At 36.2% G+C, this 21,758-nt stretch overlaps 1 protein-coding gene across 1 annotated transcript in view; it reads left to right on the top strand.

The window, feature by feature from the left end:
* The window catches only part of LOC105840239 (homeotic protein proboscipedia), a 33,059-nt gene extending 16,779 nt beyond the window's left edge, over window positions 1-16,280 (top strand). Inside the window, exons 2-3 of the mRNA XM_012687122.3 lie at window positions 11,954-12,096; window positions 12,342-16,280. Of these exons, the coding sequence (XP_012542576.1) occupies window positions 11,954-12,096; window positions 12,342-14,237 (2,039 nt within the window). The 3' untranslated portion in view covers window positions 14,238-16,280. The remainder of the gene's footprint in view (window positions 1-11,953; window positions 12,097-12,341) is intronic.
* The last annotated feature ends 5,478 nt before the right edge of the window (window positions 16,281-21,758 follow it).

Genomic DNA, 21,758 nt, shown 5'->3' with positions numbered 1-21,758 from the left:
ATCATTGTTACTGCTCTCGCCGATTAATTAATCGCCACGTTCAGCGGAAATTGATAATTAAAACTGCTTTCGAAACGGTTCTTTTGGCGTTCGCTGTAAGTCAATCACGTGATTTTGTAATTACCTGAAATGCTGATGTACGGTATAACGAACGTTCTTAAGAAATTTGTGTAATTAATAATCCGCTCGTCTCATGATAAAACGAAGAAAAAAATCAGAAAAGGAAACCTTGCGGTGCCGCTGGCTCAAGACTAATTAAAGGTAACTCGTGATATTAGTTAATTTATTGCCGGCTGCGTATAAACGTCACTTCCTATTGGCCGCGCGGACGGCCTGATGCATGCTTAGAACTAAACTTCTCTTTTGGTAGACGTTTTCCTCGGCTAATTCGAATAATCGGCAAGATTTCTGTTCACTCGTTATGTCAGGCGCAATAACTCATAGTAACGCGATTAATGAAGCGTGCCCTGGGTTTTGTTTCGCTTCTACATATATACGCGTGGCAAGCAGGAACTGATTTTCGATGAATTACGTTACTCACTATTTTTACATATGAAAAATTCAAACGGACTATATTTCACGCTACGCATATACTTCTTAATTTCTTTTTCTTTGCTAGTTTCACCGTTTGTAATATGATGCAACGCAATTATTTTACCTCATATATATGTGTATTGATGCATTTTTTGTGAGACACCTTTTCAATCAGTATTATTAAACCGGCTATTGCGATTACTTACTTGGAGATTAATATTTTTCATATAATTAACTCAATTGAGAAAATAGTAGTGTCGTCGATTAGTAGATGATGGTCAAACCTAACCATAAACACACGTATACAAGCTTGGGGAAAGAAAACAGTGTGCGCAAATTGCTCACGGTTATCGACTATGCTTCTCTTTTCAAACGTGAGTCGACCCAGCTGACAGACGCCTAATTACTACGATATTGATCCGTCGAAACATCGCGTACGATTCTTCACTCTCTCGAACGCGACTATACCATCGCGGAAACACCATCGTCAATGTTACGATAGAATATTTTCACGTAATATCTGTATATTATAATTGTATATTATAACAATACAATTATCAAACAAAGTAAAATAATCAATATTTATTAAAACTAAATATATCTATATTTACTTAATATTTAAGTTTTCAATATGTTAAAAATATATATAATTAATTGATTTCCGAATTATTGATGTTGCATAATACATTTTACATATGTATACGAAAGCAATAATACCTAATATTTGTTCAACCGAAAATAATTAAATAAAATTAGGAAAAATCAAAGTTTCCATTTTAATAATAATACGTGATAAATTACAGCGATATTGATCTAGCAAATACGTATATATCGACGGGAAAACTTACGTCTTACGTTTTTCTTCAGAACTTCTTAGGTATACCTATTATTAAATGCTTAGGTATGCTTCAAGTATTATGATTCCATCGTCCAGTAGAGCTATCTTAAATATGTAATAAGTAATTTTCGATAATGTTTAGCGTGACATTTAAAGAGAATTAAAAAAAAGATATTTAAAACTACCTAATATGTAATACACAATAAAAGCAAAACGTTAAACAAGACGAAGTAGAACAAAGTAGAACAAAACAAAATTTTCACATGGAATTGCTATTGTTATTTAACGAGAACATATTTTTCAAAGTATTTGGTCAGAATATCAAGGAGATACAAGATTTACGAAATAAGGGGTGGGTTTGGGAAAGATGAAAGAAGTGGAGGGGCTAGCTCTTATTTTCTCGCGACAGTTTACATGAACGTTGGGGTAAGCCGCACGAAGGATTTAAAATTTGTAAAGATTAAAATAAACTTTTTATCCGGCTACGACTTCTCGGTCCCAAAGGAGGAGGTGGGAGGGGAGGGGTTGGAGACGACGGCAGTAGACAAGAAGCTTGCTCCGGGACAAGAAGCTCAGAAGAGCTCGGAAAAAGGCGGTCGTAACGCGAATGGAGGATGTAATGAGAATCTCTCAACTCGAACCATAATTCAAAAAATTGTTGAAGGATTCTACGTTCTGTGCCGCAAATTGTCGTGAAATTAGTTTCGAATTTGTTCCTCAGGGGGTACAGCACCCGCTGAACGCGATAGAAGCGCCTTAAATATTTATGAGGACGGAACTAAAATACATAAAATTATTACTGATATTGATTTTATATATAACTGTTTGCACATACGCTTGAAGTATACATATTGTATATACCTCAATTCGGGATTTTAATGTCTGCAAACGCCGGCTTACGCAGGGATCACGTAACCACATGTAATTCTAATTTATTTTTACCCTCAATTTGCCCACATGGTAAAACCAGAGGAAATTGATCCGAGAAAATCAGGAACCGTTATGTATTTTGATCACCGTTGGATTATTTTAATCACATTAGTGTTCGAACATCGGGGCACACCGACATCTCGTTACGAAAGGTGCGCTCACAAAATCAATCTCGCGTCTAATGGAAAGATGGCTTTTCATCCCCCCTGGAGACCACTCCCGTTTCATATACAAAGCGCTCTATACTTTAAGTATCACTGCTACTTTTCGGTCGCGCTTTTTAATGTAACTTTGCAGATTTTTAACGTAATCTTTTTTTGTAAAACATTATTTTAAAAGTTGTATTTGACATATAATTAAGTAAACAGATTTTTAAAAAAGATCAAAGAACAAGAAATTATTGGATGTAAAAAATTAAATACAATTTATTATTATACGTTACGAATAGATCCGATACGTTTCAACTTTATTAAATCATCTTCAGTCGAAAGTGTAATAACCAAAACATTAATAATTTAATTTGAACATGTTATTGTACAAAATTAAATAGAAACTACATCGACAGTTGCATCGTACAGAAAATATAAAATTGAAAATTAACATTGTATGGAAGGACATAAAAAAATAATATCTTTATTTAATTTTAACAATGACATATTCAAATTAAATTATTAGTGTTTTGGTTTTATACACTCTCAACTAAAGATGACACAGTAAAGTCGAAACGTATCGTATCTATTTGTAATATATAATAATAAATTGTATTTAATTTTTTTTTCATCACTATAATAAAGCTCGTTTTTTTACCCCTTCTTTTTAATCTTTTTGCTTCGCAAATTTGAGTTTATGATATAATTAAGTCTTTTTTACATGGAGATATTCAGCGCAAAAAAAACATTCTTATTAATTTGTTCTTAAATATTATAATTTTTCCTCGGAATATTTAAATTATCTTATTGTCCTTGCAACACAAATTACGCATTAAACCTTGCTATTTAATCCCTGAAAAAAAATGCTGAAACATCCACTGGAAATGGACTTCTTTTGTTATATAAGTCATTATTTAAATTGCATGAGAATGTTCTGTTGAGATTATGGAGAAGAAAAAGCATGTAAAGCGACAAAGTACCAGACGTGATCGCAAAGTCAAAGTATATGTGTACGATAATCACAGAATTAATTCCGATTGCAAATCGCAAAGCAAAACTAATTGGCTTGTTTGTATTAGATAGCTCCACTTATCTCAGTCAGAAGTGATTAGTCGAATCGACGTCGGTTCGACGTCGATGCGTCGACAAATGATCGATGTCTACTATTTGATATTTTTATTATCTTCAACCTCATTTAAACAATTTTTATGTTAATTGAGCAATTGTAAATATTTTTACATGATTTTTACACTACTTTTGTGCGAATTCTACATCGAGTACACAATATATGCGTACATACTATGTTTCCAACTAGCATTGATTCAACGTAAATTCAACTGTAAAACAACTTTTTATAAAAGGACATTTTTTTTAATATATTCACATATACTAGTTTAATATAAAAATAATTATGATGAAGTTAAAGATCATATAAAAATATAAAATAGTGTCCAACATCGATCACTCCTCGACTATAATTTAGCTGGGAATGTGTACCTTATCACATAATTATTTTACGTATGTCATAAGCGAGCATGCTAAGCAAAGATTTGTTTAAAATAAAATTTCTCCACGTATAACTTACAATTATATAGTTATTTGCAAAATAAATATTTTATAAAATTGTCATAAATAATGCGCTAAACTATATAATCAGTAATATTGCGATCGACATTAGCTTCCAAGAACGGGCTAACTCCAAGTGGTTATCACGAAGTCTCGTGAGTCTTTATTATGAAATAACAGCTATAGTGCTATCATGGTGAACCCAAAGATATCATTAATCAAAGATCGTATCCCTCCAATTATGACTCATGCTACCGCAACTTTTGCGAACATCAATTTTTGAATGAGCCAGGCCAGGCTTGCTCCTTTAGGTATACATATAATCTTTTATCGCGGATCAACATGAGAGGCGAAACTACGCGTTCGCCAGCCGTGCACGAAGAAGTCGAATGTACCTCGTCGCACCACCCCAATGATTGCAGGTTGCATCGGCAACGCCTTCTGACGTACCCAGCCAGTCTGAACCACGCATATGTACGTCTTGCTTTTCTTTCACCGCGGGAGAGATCCCTGCGTCCAATTTTCTTACACGAAGGGCCACTCGCCGTTGCGCCCACCATAATCACAGGTTGGCGAACCTGTGCACGTCCAACATGGCCGCCGCGGTGGTTGGTGCGGAGCACCAACGTTGCCATGTCTTCGGCAGCACCAAGCTAGCGCACGGCGACGGCTCGCGATGTTGCCAACAACTTTTTTCGAACACGCAAATCTTCCCGTGCCGCTTTTATATCTTTTTCCTACCATCACCGTTCTTCCGTTCTTGTATTTCTGTCCTTTTTCATGCTTCCTCTCCACCCCTTTTCCCTTCTTCTTTTTGTCTGTTCTACATGCCAGCTAGCTCGGCGACTGCTCTCTTTTTCCGTCATTACAACAAGATAACTATATAAAAAGTTATGCTAATATCTGAAGTGCTATTATGCCAAACAAGAATCAAGTCGGAAAGATGTGGACACACAATCATGAATCAAAGCGAACAAAGGCTTCGTGATAAATAAATAAAATTATATTGTTCTTCTTAAAATACATGCTAAATTATGATAAAAAGAACAATTGAAAATCAACATTTCGCGTTATTTTACTTTGGAAGAGATATTTATAATCCTAAATACATACAGAGTACATTAAAATTGAAATAACTATCTTAAAATGTACGAATTATGAGGAGGACCTATATAGGAAAAAATATGAATTTTAATATTTTAAATTTTGTGCACACAAAAGGTATTTAAATGCCCACACAAGTAAATAAGAGTTTTGAAAGCAACAATGGCTTAAATCGTCTGCCAGTATCAATATTCTGAATCGTCGTATAATCGGTGCAATGGTGGAATCAATTCCCCTAGACAACAGCCCTATCAGCAAGTGAGGTAGCCACTCGAACGTAGCGATGGGGTTCCAGTTAAACTGGAACAGGAAGGTACGAAATATTTTGCGGCCGTGGTCGGTGGTCGGCCGCAGTTCTTGTTTTGCTCACTGTTAATTGATTATAGCTCGTATCCAACGCAGAGGCCACAACCCCCGACAGCCCACCAAAACCAAAGCAGCCGAAAGCCCTTCCTGCCAGCCATTCCACTTGGACTCCCTTCATTCTATTCCCGTGCGTTTAGTTTTGTTCGTTGCCCCTCACCCATGGCCATCCTACGTCTTGGTGTAAATCTGTAATGAGCGACAGTTTATGCCGATTCCACCTTACAGTCTTCCCTTGCTTATATTCGCCACAAATTACCCAATGGCGCATTAAATACTTAGCTACTTTCTTCTTACGCGATGATGAATAATTCTTTTATTGCTTCGAATAAGCACAGAACATTATAATATAAATCTATATTAATATCGCTTTCTTACAATGTCGATTTAATTTAGAAATACAAAACGGGAATTGAGAACTAATTTTGTTATTTGTAAATATTTGTAAAGACCCAGTTTAATGTAAATTTTATTTATATTTTTATTTGGTATTTATACACGTATCATTAATAAAAGGATTTTATTAAAGCGATACGTTTGATATATATTTCAATTAAACAAATTGTTTCTCTACCGTAAAACTATGTCCAAAATTAATTTGCATTTAAGATGTTATAGAGCTATTTTAAAGCAGATTATTCTCCAGAATCCAGATTTGCAATATTCCGCGGCGAGCTTAAAACGCCCGAAGGCATCCGAAACGATCAAAAAGTTATCGATCACGGTAACCTTCCACGCTGACCGCCGTCTACCTGTTTCGGACACGTCAAAGCACGGACATGGAGCCGGCTGTCTTCTCGTTTGTTTCAAATTCTCGTCACTCATTTTTCATACGTTTACACTGCCGACGCCGCTGCCGCCGTCGCACCGCCGCAGGTTCCTCTCGATACCGAAAGAACGAGAGAAAGACAGAAAGAACGATGGAGAAGAAGGAAGGAAAGAAAGAGGGGGGAAGGCTGGATAAGAGGGAAGAGAGGAAGAAGTTGAGAACAGAACGAAGAGAGGTAATCGTTCTCCTCTCCGTGCTGTTCGAAATAGTGGTTCTTTCCGCCCTTTGTTCTTCCTCGCAAGTTTTCTTCCTCCAGGCGCGGGGGGAAACAAAAGACAAATTACAGAGACGCCCGTCATGTGACCCTTCCCACCTGTCTATAAACGACCGGGTCCAGTCCAGAGAAAACGAGAGCACGCCAGAGCACGCCGAAGGCGGACACAGGAGGGAAATCCGTGATCCGGATGACTTGGTCGCATGTGTAAACTACTTCTCGATTAAAGATCTACTTTTTCCCTTTACCTTTGATGATTGTATTTCGCCTGAACATATTTCTTTATTGCTCATTATTGTGCAACAAAAACATATGCGAATTAATCATAAGTGCAATGGAATAATGCAAAATTTAGGAAGGAAATGGAAGAGATGGGAATCTCACCAGCTGTTCGTAAACATTCTAGTAAAAATGAAAAAATGGAAGAGACACGAGCGAATGGAGAGCGGAATTGAACAATAGCGCTTGCGTGTGAATCTCTCTTACTCTTTTCTCTTCCACTCTTATTTTTCAGTAATTGTTGTTTTATACAATAGAAATTCCCGATAATAGAATATCTTTACAAGTCTGAGAACGTGTCATAAAACAAATATTGATAACTATTTTACTAGAATCTCTTAAAGACGTATGTGTCACATTTTAAAATATTACCAAAAATTTTAATTTTTAAATTGTTCTATTATTACGTTTGGATATTTCTATATATAAAATTTGAATATATAATTCTTTTTTCATATTTAGTTTAAGAATAACTTAAAAATTATTTAATGTTTTATTTACTCTTAATTTATTCCTACGCAAAATTGCGTTTTGAAGTACTTATTTACAAATTTAATGAGAAAATAACATTACGAATTAAGTCAAATTTTGTATATTAATAAAATTCTACTATAAAGAGAATTAGTATTAGCAACTGAAAACGAATTAAACTAACACAGTCTAGAGTTGTATATGGCGAATTTAGCTGCTTTAATTCTTGCAACATAACTTTTTCTTATTTTTGTAACACCTTATTTATATTAAATGAACTGAAAATACAGTTATATTAGACAAAGACTAAATGGAATTGATAGATTACTATTCAGACGGTAAAATTACTCATATTATGCAATTAGATCAACATTTACGTAATTGAAAGAACATCTATAATGTCCATATAACTACATATTTTAGTTGTTTTAACCTTTTACTTTTAACTAAATTTTTTAGTTGAAATTCTTATATCAGATTGTTGAACAGATTAAATTTTTATCTAATTTAATTCAATTTTAATTGACGTAACCAAATTTATCCAGAGGCTTAGTTCGTTCTACCTGATTTTTTTTTTCAGTGATTCAGTAAATATTTGTGCAAAAATTCACACACACATACACACATTTAAATCTATTTATTTAATAATTATTTACGTAAAAAATTATTTATTGTAAAAGTAGAGTTATTTTTTCTGCATAAGCCATTACAAATTAAATTTTTCGCTGCTTTCTTCTTTGCCGTTTTAGAATCAAAGTTTGTACGATCAAAATATTTTGTCACTAATTTAGAAAAAAGAATAAATCTGAAAAGCTTGCAGTTCTTAAATTTCGACGATTTCTAACCGTGGTATTGTAAAACCAAACAAGTTTAAAAATAAATTTTAAAAAGCATTGAACCGAATGAATTTTAGAGAAATATTATCATAAAGATAATATTATCTTAAGAAAATGATCTCAAATAGTGTTTAATTTAATACACAAATAAAATCTGTTTTTAAATAAAAAATTTGATTATATAGAATCAGTACGAGGACATGAAAAACAAAAATACCACTTTAAAAAAATATTGCTTCTGTGTCTTACATATTTATCATAAATTATTCGTAAATAATTAATTAATACGCTCATATAACTAAAGCATTTAACCGATTTAAGCTCTGCTTGGTAAAGTTTGAGAGTAACACGTGTTTTTAAAAAAGTGACAGAAAAACATGGCATAACTGGCAAAGTTATGTTTCATCAAACGGTTACATTTTAGAGTGCAAACTCTCGTACCGACGTCCTCGTACTGATGAGAATGCGCGAAGCGACGGCTGTCAGCTTTGTCACAGACACCAGCATCTGCTCCATCAATGATTGACGAAGTATTACATTATAATAAACTTGTTATTTTAATAATGCTTTGCACATTTATGTTTTGATTTTTTTATTGCTTTGTCAATTTTTCATTAAAATAGAGACATAGTATCAATTGTGATAATTGTGATAAAATTGTAAGTAAATTATAGGAACGATAAACTTATTAATTATTATTAATTGCAATTATTCTAAACAATACATAAGATTATGAAGGGTTATAGTCAAGTGCGGTTGTGCATGCGTCAGAATTAGTGTATCTTCTTGAAGAAAATAATTTTTTAATACATATATCTTTTGAGAGAGCGAGAATATAAATTTAAAAAACCGGACACATTTTGATTATAATTTGAGTCATTCTCGATGGGAATAATTATAATTGTAGATAATTGTAGGATAAAGCATTACACACACACACACACACAAATATAGTGTGTATAGGCGGAGCAAGAGAACTTAGCGGTCCGTAGTTAGGCAAAAGCTATTGATTCCCCATTGTCCATACCAATTGATAAGCCAGAAAGATTGAGGCTGTAAATTATAACATTGTTTGCAATTATTCTGTAATATTTAGTAATAGGCAAGTATTTTCTAATATTTAATTTTTTGATTTTTTTAATCTTAATTTACGTTATTAAAAAAAATATAGAATTAACTTTTAAATAATTAAATACATTAATTTATAAATATTAGCCCATTAAAATAAAGTGACTATTGATAACAATAATATTGATATTTATATAAATATTATTGTAAAAGTCATACATATTTAATTTGCGTATAAAAAATTTTAATAATTTTTTTGTAAAATATTTGTGGTAACAGTCTCAACCGGATGAACCCATAGACGAAGCTAACAGCGTGATATACGAAAATACGGACTCTATTTTCGTGCTCTATCGTTCTCACCTCACACACGATCCTGTCAGGTCGCGCTCTTCATTTTGACTACGCCTTGACAGTTCGTCATCCTCTACATCGTCTCGCAAGAACGAGAAGCTTGCTAGCAACGCCGACATTTTCGTCCAAAAAAAGTCATTACCGTTACAAAGCAGTAACGCCTGTCACTAATTTGGATTAGCAAGGGATCGTGTTATCCTTATTTTACTTACAATACTAACAACAATATTTGATTATTGTCAGCAAGATATCTGATATTCTGTAAAATTCTTTAAAAATACTTTATAATGAAAAATATGTATTTGTGTCTATTAATATAAGATGCAGATAATTTATTATAACGATTTGAAATATCATAAATATTGACATATAACATGAATTTTTTATTACATCTCTAAAAAGATATTTCATTTTTTGTTGTATATTTTTATTTAGTAAGCGGTTTAATTTATTATATCGGGTAGTTATTTGCCATCCAAATATTGCTCCGCATTCATCGTCGGATTGAATTAAACTCCTGGAACGATTGAACAGATACAGGGCGTGGAGTGGAGTTTGATCGACAGTTTCGTCCAACCAATCGCAAGACCGAAATGCTGATGAGGCCCACGTCAATCATGCGATACTTTCATCTCGCCACCATCGCCCTCACCCTATGGAAACTCCACGTGCAGGATTTGCTAGGTTCAAAGCTTACTACATCTTCAGTCTACACCCTCCTCCCTCATCCCTGAGTGTCTTCTCTCTTTTCTATTCTTCCTCTCCCTTTCTGACCGTCTCTATCACGTACCTTCACCGATCTCTTCACTATACCTTCCTCTTTTTACCTTTCGTCCTCTCTATGCCTCTTTCCTTCTGTCTTGTTCGATTATTCTCTTTCTCTTTCTTCTTTAACCCCTGACGACTCATCCTACTGTCGTACCACCCCTCAGCCACCCTACATCCGCTCGCACGCTATGGGGTAGTTTAGCATCTCGGCCCTACGAAACGAACCGTCCCCTCCGTCGCTGTCCCCCTTCGCTCCAAACTGCGTCACGCCGTATCGGTTTTTTTCTTCTCTCATGATACGGCGACGCGTAAAAAAGTATAACACCTCTGCTCTTGATAAAAGAAAAGATCTTGACATCCAGGTGGTCAGTGACCGATAAAATAAAATATTAGCATGAAATCCTGTTTTGATGTTCACCAAGGTGCCTCTTGCGCTCTCAAATAATATACAAAATCTGAAGAATAAACAAAAATCTAAAGTACTCTGCAGGAAGTAACGTATTGGATAAAATCTTCCTAAACATTTCTGAATTTTACCACACAATGTGCGTTGTTCCTAGAAAATTTGCCAAGACACATCTTGTTAAACAACGTAAGCTCGCGGCGAGCCATCAAGTTTGATTGAAATATTACTCCTCGGGGCGTGCAGCGAATTCTGTAATTACGATAGGCGGCTATTAATAATTGTTTACCGCAGTTGGGTGGAAATTACTCTTACGCCACATGCCTCGACAAAGTACCGTGAGATACTTGGTCGCTACTTTCTAGATCAAATCTGCCCCGAATAAGCCGCGATATGCTTCCTTACACCGTCCTTCCGTCCCCCCTTCCTCTCATGTTTTCACGTCCTCTCGATCCTGTGTGGCATTCCTCTTGTTATCGCGGAACAAGTTTCTTATCCGATAACAATTAGGAGGTGTTTCGCATCGACACGGAATAGTGCCGGTGGGAAACTTGCCCAAAAGTTTCTAAGGAGCCCAGTAACTCGCCGGAACAACACGAGAATGGTCCTTTTCGCCGCGCGGGAATCTTCGCTTATGCATTGTTAAGGATGTCGTGTCGCATCCCTTCCTCCTCTCTCTCTTTCTCTCTCTCTCTCTCTCTCTCTCTCTCTCTCTCTCTCTCTCTCTCTCTCTCTCTTCCTCTCTATAGTCTAGGTTGCTTAAATGATCATTAATTAGGATACCATTTACTTCCTATAACGGACAAAAAGAGAATATCGCTACGATAAAGACAAAGCAAGTATCGAAGTGCGAAAACTTCAACGCGCTGCAATATAATTGAAAATTAAAACAAATTATTTACGTAACATGTTTCTTCATAAAAATATGTATAATATTTATGAAAAATATCTAATACTCTATATCTTACTCTAAATAAAAAATAAATGAAGTATTAGCGCAGACAACTGAATTGATATGATATTGGGTGCGTTCGGCAAAACAAATCTGGGGCGTCTGGAGGCTCTGTTGACACATTCTGTCTTTGTTATTTACTGAAATTGAACAAAGATAGAATGAGGTAAGAGAGCACTCCGACGTCTCAGATTTGCTTTGCCGAACGCAGTAATTGAAGAAAATTCATGTAATGTTATTTCGAATTTGCAATTACATCGAAAAAATTGAAGAAAAGTAAATTCTTGTTTTACAGAAAACGGTCTACCGAGAAGACTACGAACAGCTTATACAAATACGCAACTTCTCGAGCTAGAGAAAGAATTTCATTTCAACAAGTATCTTTGTCGACCGCGAAGGATAGAAATTGCAGCTTCATTAGATCTTACCGAAAGACAGGTAATAATTTAAAAATCAAGTAATAGCTATAAAAGTTATCTATTATATTATTAACACTTTAATGCGTTATATTTATTTCAAAATCTGTTATATTTCTATATCTTTATATTGCTTTATTAAAAATATTATAAAACACCTTTTTAATTGTCGTTGATACATTACATGGTTGTTGATATGTTACATGCATCATTTATACTTAATAAAATGTAAATGTAACTATATAAATTTCATCATCTTGCTCTCAGGTGAAAGTTTGGTTTCAAAATCGACGAATGAAACACAAACGACAAACGCTTAGCAAGGAAGACAGCGACGAAAAGGATGGTTCTACTTCAGACGGTATGGAAAAGCCCAAGAGTGACAAAATGTTATCATCTGATAACGACGAAAAGAAAAGCTGTCATAACTGTGATATTTCGAGCGTGGGCGATGTCGGAAGTACTCTTACCGGTGACGTTACCGATTTAGGTTCTTCCGGTCGGAGAAACAGTAACAACAATAATACACCTGGTGCGACTAACAACAATAACAACAACAACAACAGTAATCCTGGCTTTAATACGAATAGCAATGGTGCAAGCAGCGTTGGAAGTACTAACAGTGTGTCGAGCTCGTTCGAGAAGATGATAGTGGACGACGATTCGAGGTCGCAAGATGGAAGTGAAGTAACGTCGCCGAGCGTGACGAAAAAATTGTCGGGCGAAGTGAGAGTGAAGGTTGAGAGTGGCCACAAAAGTCCGAACACAGCGAAGCAACAACAGATCTCGGTGAGCAAGAAATCGCCATCGGCCAGCACAAAGGATATGTGTTCGGTGAACAGCAACGGTGTGCTATTAGCCATGCCGGACTCGACGGTCAGCACGCCAGTTCTACCGGGACAGAATTCCACGAGGAGTCTGACACCGTCCTCGACACCCGGTACCCCCGTTTCCGTCCAGCTTCAGCAAGGCAGCCCGCTCGGTATCCAGCAAGCGGCTCACGCGGCTTACATGCAGAGACCGCGAAGCTCACCGTCCTCCACGTCCTCGTTGCCGGGCCCCATATTACACGCCTCTACGAATCCGGGGACAATGTCGCCGCACGGTGGGCGAAACATCTCAAACAGTCAACAAGCACATTTCCAACAGCAGGGCGTGTATCAACCCACCCCAGCCATTGATTATCGGAACGGCGGCGTACCCGCTAATAGACAGAGTATACCTACGGCATCGCAGCAATCCCAGTCGCAGAGTTACTGCACCAGAGATACGTATCAGCAACCAAGAATCTCTTATCCGAGTGAGGTGAATTCTCTGTACGTCCGGCAGAATCAGACGGTGGGCTCGAGAGTGACGCATCACGTGAGAGCGACGGGCACGGCGTCGAGATCGATGTACGGTGCCAACATGCAATTCCATCAGCAACAATTGCAGTACGGTAGCACCGGTGAGTATAACGGATATCCCCAGGCCGGGCCACCTTACCACGCTTATCACAGAGGTATGCAAGGTACCAGTGCGTACAGTTCCGGTCAGGGATACTCGGCAACGCAGAACGAGCAGAACACCGACGGCTACATGACGCCTGGAAACTACGGATACTCGACCGGTGGCAGTTATCATGGGACGGGTGAGAATCTGGCGGCGCACGGGCACGCCGCTGTGCCCGCGCAAACCGGGCAACATTATTTCAACGACATCCAGCAGCAGCAACAACATCCGCAGCAACATACCGCCGAGAGCTATGTCACTCATCAGCCACCGATGCATCCAAGTTCCGGCGATTACCGACCAGGAAACAAGTGTCACCCGGGCGCGTATTACGAGCAGACCGGTCAACTGCACGTTCATCAGGGCGGCGAGGCCTCCAGCATCCCAAACAGTTACGTATCGTCGCCAGATCCGTTTCCGGCGCCTGGCATGACGACAACCGCGACGGCGATTGCAGCTGCCACCGCGGCAGTTATCACACCACCCGGAAGTGCCGGCCAGGCCGACGGTAATAACGAGTCTTACGGCAATTACGGGAATTTCTACGGTGAACCGGTGCATACGGCCGCGGCGCCGCCGCCGTCCGCCGACAACAGCAACAGCTCGTCCGACTTCAACTTCCTCAGCAACCTGGCGAACGACTTCGCGCCCGAGTATTATCAACTCAGCTGAGTCCACGAGACGGAGAATTCTTGCCAGCTGGACTGGGGCGATGAGCAATGCCTACTCAACGCTTTATACTGAAGCTCATACTCAAAAATCCTGCTCACCGCGTAAGAATCTACGTGATTTGTATATACTTTCGGTATTCGTGATATAACTCAGCGTGTAAATGGAAATCGTGTAAAAACGGACTAAAATTAGGTACCATTAATGGTACGTGTGTCTATATAAATTTATGCCACCCGACTTAGGTTATCGAATGTCTTTAAGTTCAAAGTGGCGCCTTCCCGTGAGTTGTGTCGAAATTATTTTCAAGACTGGCTGCTAATCAAGAACTGATTGATAGAACAATTGTACATAAAACGTGAAATGTTTAAATTAATTTCAATAATAATGCTAAAAAAAAGGATATCTGAAATAATCTGGATTACCAAAGAAATTTTAAAATGTAACCATAGCCAGTCAGTCAATACAGTTTACGCATCCGAGTATCAATTTTAATATTCCTTATTATGGACAGGATATAATTCTATCGATTTACATTTCAAACGTCAAAGAATATTTCGGAAACGTACAACAGTGACAACGAGTGCAATGGTTGTGTTAATTTTTAATTGGATGACGATATCAGAGTTTCCATATTCACAGAATTTTTTAAACTGTGTTACAAAGTGACATTCATATCGCCACCCTTTCGAAACGCGCTTAATCGCAGAAGATGGAAAGTGATCCGTAAGTTATTAAAGACCGATATACATGAGCTGTGGTTTACAAAGGTGCATGTGAAGAGCGTTGTAAATATGTCAGAGGTTTACCGTTACCGGAAATTCGATGGAGTTTCTATTCAACGGTCCGATTCTCGTGAACATGGAAACACGAGGTGCAAGTGCAATCTTCCTGGCGCAAACGATCTCTACGTTAGTGCATCGTTAGGGTGTTCGAAAATTAGATTATATAGATCACCGAAGTCATGTTCCTTTTGTTTTCAATGTAACTTTGGTTACTAGCACAGAATGTGCTTGATTGGAGCATTTAGCCTTATTTGAAAATTTCAAACCAGGCTCTAAGAAAGTTTTCAAATTATATATATCCCATATACATGTTTAATTCTCAAATGATGGTCAATGAGACAATGTTGTATATGATTTAAAAGAATAAAACTTGAGGCCTGAGACTGTAGATGCATGTGAGCAATAATTATTAATGAAGCTATGTACATATATATCATATGAAAGATAGATTAATGGAACACAAATGAATAAGAAAACCGCATTTATACACAGTCATTATTATATCGAATATACAATTTCTGAAATAGGTACAATCCGATAGTTTTAATTAAACACAGAAAATAGATGTCTCTCTCTCTCTCTCTCTCTCTCTCTCTCTTATAAAAAAAATCTGTGTCCTCCCAATTGAATATGGAGAATAGTTAAAAATCAGTTACTTGCCACTATTATGGAAAGAGACAGATGCACTTATAAAAATGTTGTGCTATTCGTTTTGTGAAAAAATGACATGAGTTTTAAAATCAATTCGAATCAATATGTTATTCGGTGTCTGTCATTTAATAATGAATGTCATTTAATAATGAACGGATATTGTTGCACTACTTCGAATGGTTTACTTTCTAATTGTGAGAAATGTATTTATTGTAATATCCACAAAATATTCGTTGCATTATCATTTTTTCACAAACCGCGTTTCTTTTTTCAAAGTTCTACTAGCATATTTTAAGCGAACCAAATAAATTATTGTCTCACGGTAGGTAATATAAAAGTAAACGTAGATAGGGACATAATTTTAATTTTCACCTCGCGACAACATATTTAATACACAGCTCTTTTTGTATAAAACACTAGACGCCGTCGTTGTTCATATAAAGACTCTCATGTACATATGCGCGTACGATAACCATATATATATATTGTTTATTCATTCTGACTACATAATTGTGTTGCAAGTGAGCCCTCGACACGGTAAACGAAGTTATCACACGTGTACATTCACTCACCGGTACATTTGACAAATACAGATCATAGTGAAAAGTAACGAAAGTGTTTTTATTCTTCTAGCAATTGTTTCTTTTCTTATTGCTTTAGTTGTTCGATTAAAAGTGTCACGTGAACCATATGGGTTTGAAAATGTCGTATGAGCTAACGAATGATACGGAAAATCATAACTTTAACGAAGGAATGACTATGAATGGGGGAGAAACGCGTAAATTTTGATCGTAGATGGCGCGGTTTGCCCACGCCGGCGATGAAAGTGACGATGATAGATGACCTAAAATATCGGAGCAATCGAACTGAAATATTATTCTTAGCAGCATCCTTACACCGTGTCAACTTCATATTCTATTCACAGATTAACGCGCCATTTGTTACACCAAAGAAATTCCTACGCGCATAAATTGATTTATCATGGTTGTAAATCTAGAAAAGGGGCAAATATTAATTGATTCTTAGACATTTTGCGATGTGACCAAGGTATTATCAGAAAAGGTTTGATTAATCAGAGAGACAAAACAACAGTGCCGTAATAATTGCGGTAGCGGCAATAGCGGGAATCGTGAATCGCGACGCTTTGTACAAAATCACAACTTTGACGAAAGAAACTCAAATCGAGAACCCCGCACGTTGGTAGGACGGACGGCTGTGTCAGTGAAGAGACTGACAATGATGGATGACTACGCGTGATGCGTGTGAGTCAAGCCCATACGACGCCATAGCTTCGAGCTCATATGTGACCTCCGGTTCCGAGCGGACCGAACTGTTGCTATCGTTGCATCTGTGCAGAACACCCTCCCGAAACACGATCCCCGATCAACGATCCTCCCCACATCGGCTAATTTCTCCAAGCTATTAACTTTTTCTCCAACCAACGAGGATAGGAGAGAAAAAAAAAAGAGTTGGAGGACTAAAATTGCGTTTTGCAAAACCTGCAATCTTGCCGGCTTAGTTTTCCGCTCGTCGCTTCCGATTTTCATTATGCAACAGCATTTCATAATGCACAATAGTATAATGACACAAATAATTTAGTAAGCGTCGAACAATGCGTTATCGAATATCTCGATAAAGTTTACATCCAAACATTTTACAATATATCTTTATCGTCGATTATGCGGTATTACACGTATCGCGGTCATATCGAGGGTGGACTTCGAAGCTGCAGGATCAAGGGTTACCAGCCCCGAGTCGTGCGATGCTTGCCCTTTCCGTCCAACCGTCGCGACCATAAATCTTACGATCGTCAAGGGACGACTCATTCACGCCACTTTGCTTTCCATCCGATATCCGTTGAGCAGAAAACGCATGGATTTCTACGACTTTCACTCTGATCGTTCACAGTATACGCGATACAGTTCGAAACTGTGTAACACGCACTTTTCACTCGGTTTAACATTATTCATTAATTTTCACAATGTTATTTAGCGGACGTTTAATTCAGTCGCAAATATTCCTCAGGCAAAAGTGATTAATTAATGTGTCGTACACGCGCAAAGATTTCCAAGATTACTGCAATTGTTTCATTTAATCGATTTCGCGCTGTATTCCTGAGACAAAGAACCGCGTCTAAATCGAAAGAAATCCCGAGGTGGAAGACAGGCGAGATACGAGTAGCCGGCACAGCGTTTCTTGTTTTCTTTTTCTTCCGGGCCGCGCGAGAGAGAAATGTCGTTAACGCTTAAATGTTAATAAATGTAGATAGGGAATAGGGGGTCCTGTATATCAGACAGGTAGACGCTCACCTGAGCGCCCGGTGACTAAGTGAAGAAGGTAAGAAAGTGCTGCTACGCTGGCGGCTGCTTTTGAGGCTCGGTTTGTCATGGTTCGCATGATAGATGGAGGAAGCGGCAGCTTCGGCTCTCCAGTGTATATATGTATGGTGTTGAGTTTTAACCACGGAGACACCTTGCGATCATCCCGTCCGCTAACTCGTCCGCCTACCGCAAATAGAATCTTACACGCCTCGCGTGCTCCCGTTGCCGCCAATGACAAAACTGTCATACTTATTTCCGGTTGATTCCTCTGCTTCTAATATCCTCTGCTTCTTCGCGAAAGTATCAATTAAAGTAATGACCGGTTTCTGGCACGCTTGTACGTGAGCCACAGTTCTGGTCCATCTGAGGAAAAATTTTTACGAATAGAAATCTTCATGTTTATAGCTTTACTCATTTGTTAGCAACTCTGCGATACGACGAGAAGATAATATGCGAAGGTCTTTTCCAACATTACAATTGCAGATATGTGCCGTATCTTGAAGAGAATAATGAAGCCTGCTACGAAGAAATTAATAAACGTAAGTAGTAGATGTTAGTAAAAGTTGCTGAGTAAGTCAAATAAAACTTCTTGTACACATTAAAACAACCTTTATAACCATTCCCATATATTTTTTTAGTTATTGCACTATCGATTAACTTTAATCCTGCGTTCTATAATATATAAAATTAATTTAATGTTGACTAATTAATTTCATAAAATGATTTTTGTGCAAATAACTTACGCGCACTCTTTTATCAAAGATTTTTTAAGTTAATTTAATACAATGAAACAAATACCAACATTAGCAAACGAAGTTATTATTTTTGTTTTATTAAACTGAACTTATAAATTTGATATTTTAAATAACATGCACTGAGGTAATTAAATAAAACATAAATATTTTGTGTATTGGATAAAATATATTACAAGTAAAAAATATTTGATTAAATCCGAACTATGTGCAATAATTACTATTGACATTTCTATGTAAAATAAAAAAAAACATTGTAAATTGTAACTTACACAACAAATTCGCACGTTGTATTAATCTGTTTAAATAGTTTAAAGTAAAGAAAAATAAGCATTCAGTTTAAATATTTCAAACAGTTTTGTTAGTTTAAACTTAAGCAATAATTAATCTGTAACTTTAATTTACTATGATAATTTATTCTCAGATTATGTCAAACGGTTAGAAAAAGGATTTAAAATGCAATATGTGCACTAAAAACAAAAAATTAATTTGTCATAAGTTATTTTTCGACTTTAACATGTAAAAAATTTAGGTTTGAATTACAATAATTTCAGATTTTTAGATATAAAGTAAATTTATAAAATTTGAACATATCTTCAGTAAAAAATTTAAGGTATCTAATGTTTAATCGAGATTCGAACTGCCCGAACTATTCGATCTCTGGATGTTTCCAAGCTAAAGTTCAAACTTTAATAATTTCAAACTTTTGGATTTGAAATGAGTTCAAATAATTCAAACTTTTAGCTTGAAATATTCAAACTATTTGACTTTCGATCTTGTGATTCGAACTATCACATCAAACATTCCCGAACATTAGGTACTACAAACATTAGTATCGCAATGTAACAGTCGCGATGACGAATTGATTCACGTCACAGAGTTCAAATTATTATAATAATTATATCAAACCTGAACATGACATGCTTCAATTAATTTTATTAATTGCGCTGCATATGATGTAACTTCAAATTCATGTTTTAAAATACAATATATTTATCTCTGTTTTTTAAATAATAAGTAACTAGCTCAATTGGAAGTATTCCGACATATAGTATATAAAAAGTTTAATTTTTATGTAATAATTAGATTAATCACAATCGATAAGCATATAAACTTCCCGATCGACAGACTTATGTCGGGATGAGACGACAAATCAGTCGCAAGCAAATGCCGCGTACGCGTGTAACGGAGCAGAACGGCCCTATAAAATGACTAATGATGTAAGGTGGGTGTAAAGTGAAGCGGCTATTGATTCGTAGACGCATAAATGACACGTCTATCGGCTACCGAGGCCACCAGTCATGCTGAGGTTTCAACTCTTAGCACGGTGAACCCCCAAATCTCCTCACTCAACGACCCGGTAGCTATAGAGACGATGATAAACGGTCCATAGTAGCTGTGGAAGCTGCGGTTTACAATTACCTAGAAATATCTTCTTGCGCCCAAACCGCGCGAGGGAAAAGAGGGATGGAATATTAGTAATCTGTTAATTTTTAATCAACAGCAGTATCATTGCAACAGAACTACCTGTATAAGCAAAAATATCTTTCACATCACGTTCATCACGCGTCATGTCTACGTTAAACATTAAAAGACGGGTTAATCGAATAAATTATTAAAATAATGACGATGTCTATAAATTATTATTAAACGAATATGAATAGCGAATTGCGTCAACATGCAGTCATGTGTTAGGTGAATGTGATTATTAATTCCATTCTATTAATGAATATCCGCAAGATAATTAAATAAAATTTAATTCTAAGAAAGACCGAGGGAGAAAGAAGAAAAGAAATGAACGACACGTAATGATAGAAAAGGTGTTTACTTCTGGTTTGACGTGGAATCCAATCAACGTCTCCATTGCGACTTGACCTTACGAGAATTGGGTCGAGGATCCACTTGGAAGATTAATGCTTAGTCTGATTAGTCTCAGGATCTCCCCAAGACCGGTACCTTCAACCATTAGTGATTCGTGATCTTTGTTCATCGCTTGCAAAACAATTACAAAATCAAGATTCTTATGCTTATTTTATACAAATTAATTATTAATAATAATATTTTTTAAAGCTTAATATTTAATAAATATTTAATAAACGTTATAATACCAGAATGTAAAAGTTTTTGAAAATACTTTAAAAAGTTATATGTATAAAAGAACCAATTAAAAAATGTATTTCCATATTTTTGTCAAAACAAAATATGTATACGCATACTTACAAAATTTGTTTATTATTAAAATTATAATAAACAAAAAGTAATTACATAATTAATATTTTAAATAAATTATATAATATCAATTTTATAATTTATTTAATTTATTTAGAAATATATCGAATTTATATTAATTTATTTAGTACAAAAGAAATTATGTAAAAAATTTTTTTAAATGCAAATAACACATAACTCTATCACGATAAAATCGCTTGTTACATGTTGCTTCCGCCGTTTATCAGTTACAATGCGCAGGGTTTGTTTATGTATGTTAACATGGCGTCGGCTTGTCTCCCTACCGCCCATAGGTTTGATTTATAGGCGGAGCATCTGACAGTAGACACCCCCCCAGACTGAGGAAACAACAGCTGTTTCATGCGATATGCCGAGAAACTCAGGTTAAACTCTAGGTTTATGACATCTATGTAACATAAAACAAACAAATTTTTCCTTCTATATCTTCTGTTGGATAATTCGCAAAGTACCTTGCAATGAAATAAAAATTAATTTTTTACATTACTATTTGTAGGTACATACTTCTTTATCATCCATAAGTAACTTGTTGGATGCAAGTAAGAAAGAGATTTACTTTATCATATTTAGATAAAGTCAAATATTGTAATATTAAATGTTTTATCTTTACCCTCAATTATCATCATAAGAGATTACAGTTTACTACATATCCAGTTTACACTAATTTAATTAACTCCAATATTTTATCATATATTGCTATAATTCCAATACCGAATTTACTATCGTAGATAAATTAGTGTGTACATTTTATTTTCTACGAATAAATTA

This window comes from Monomorium pharaonis, chromosome 3, assembly GCF_013373865.1.
Source record: "Monomorium pharaonis isolate MP-MQ-018 chromosome 3, ASM1337386v2, whole genome shotgun sequence".
In the NCBI taxonomy this organism is placed as follows: domain Eukaryota; kingdom Metazoa; phylum Arthropoda; class Insecta; order Hymenoptera; family Formicidae; genus Monomorium; species Monomorium pharaonis.
This window is presented reverse-complemented; position numbering and strand designations above follow the sequence as displayed.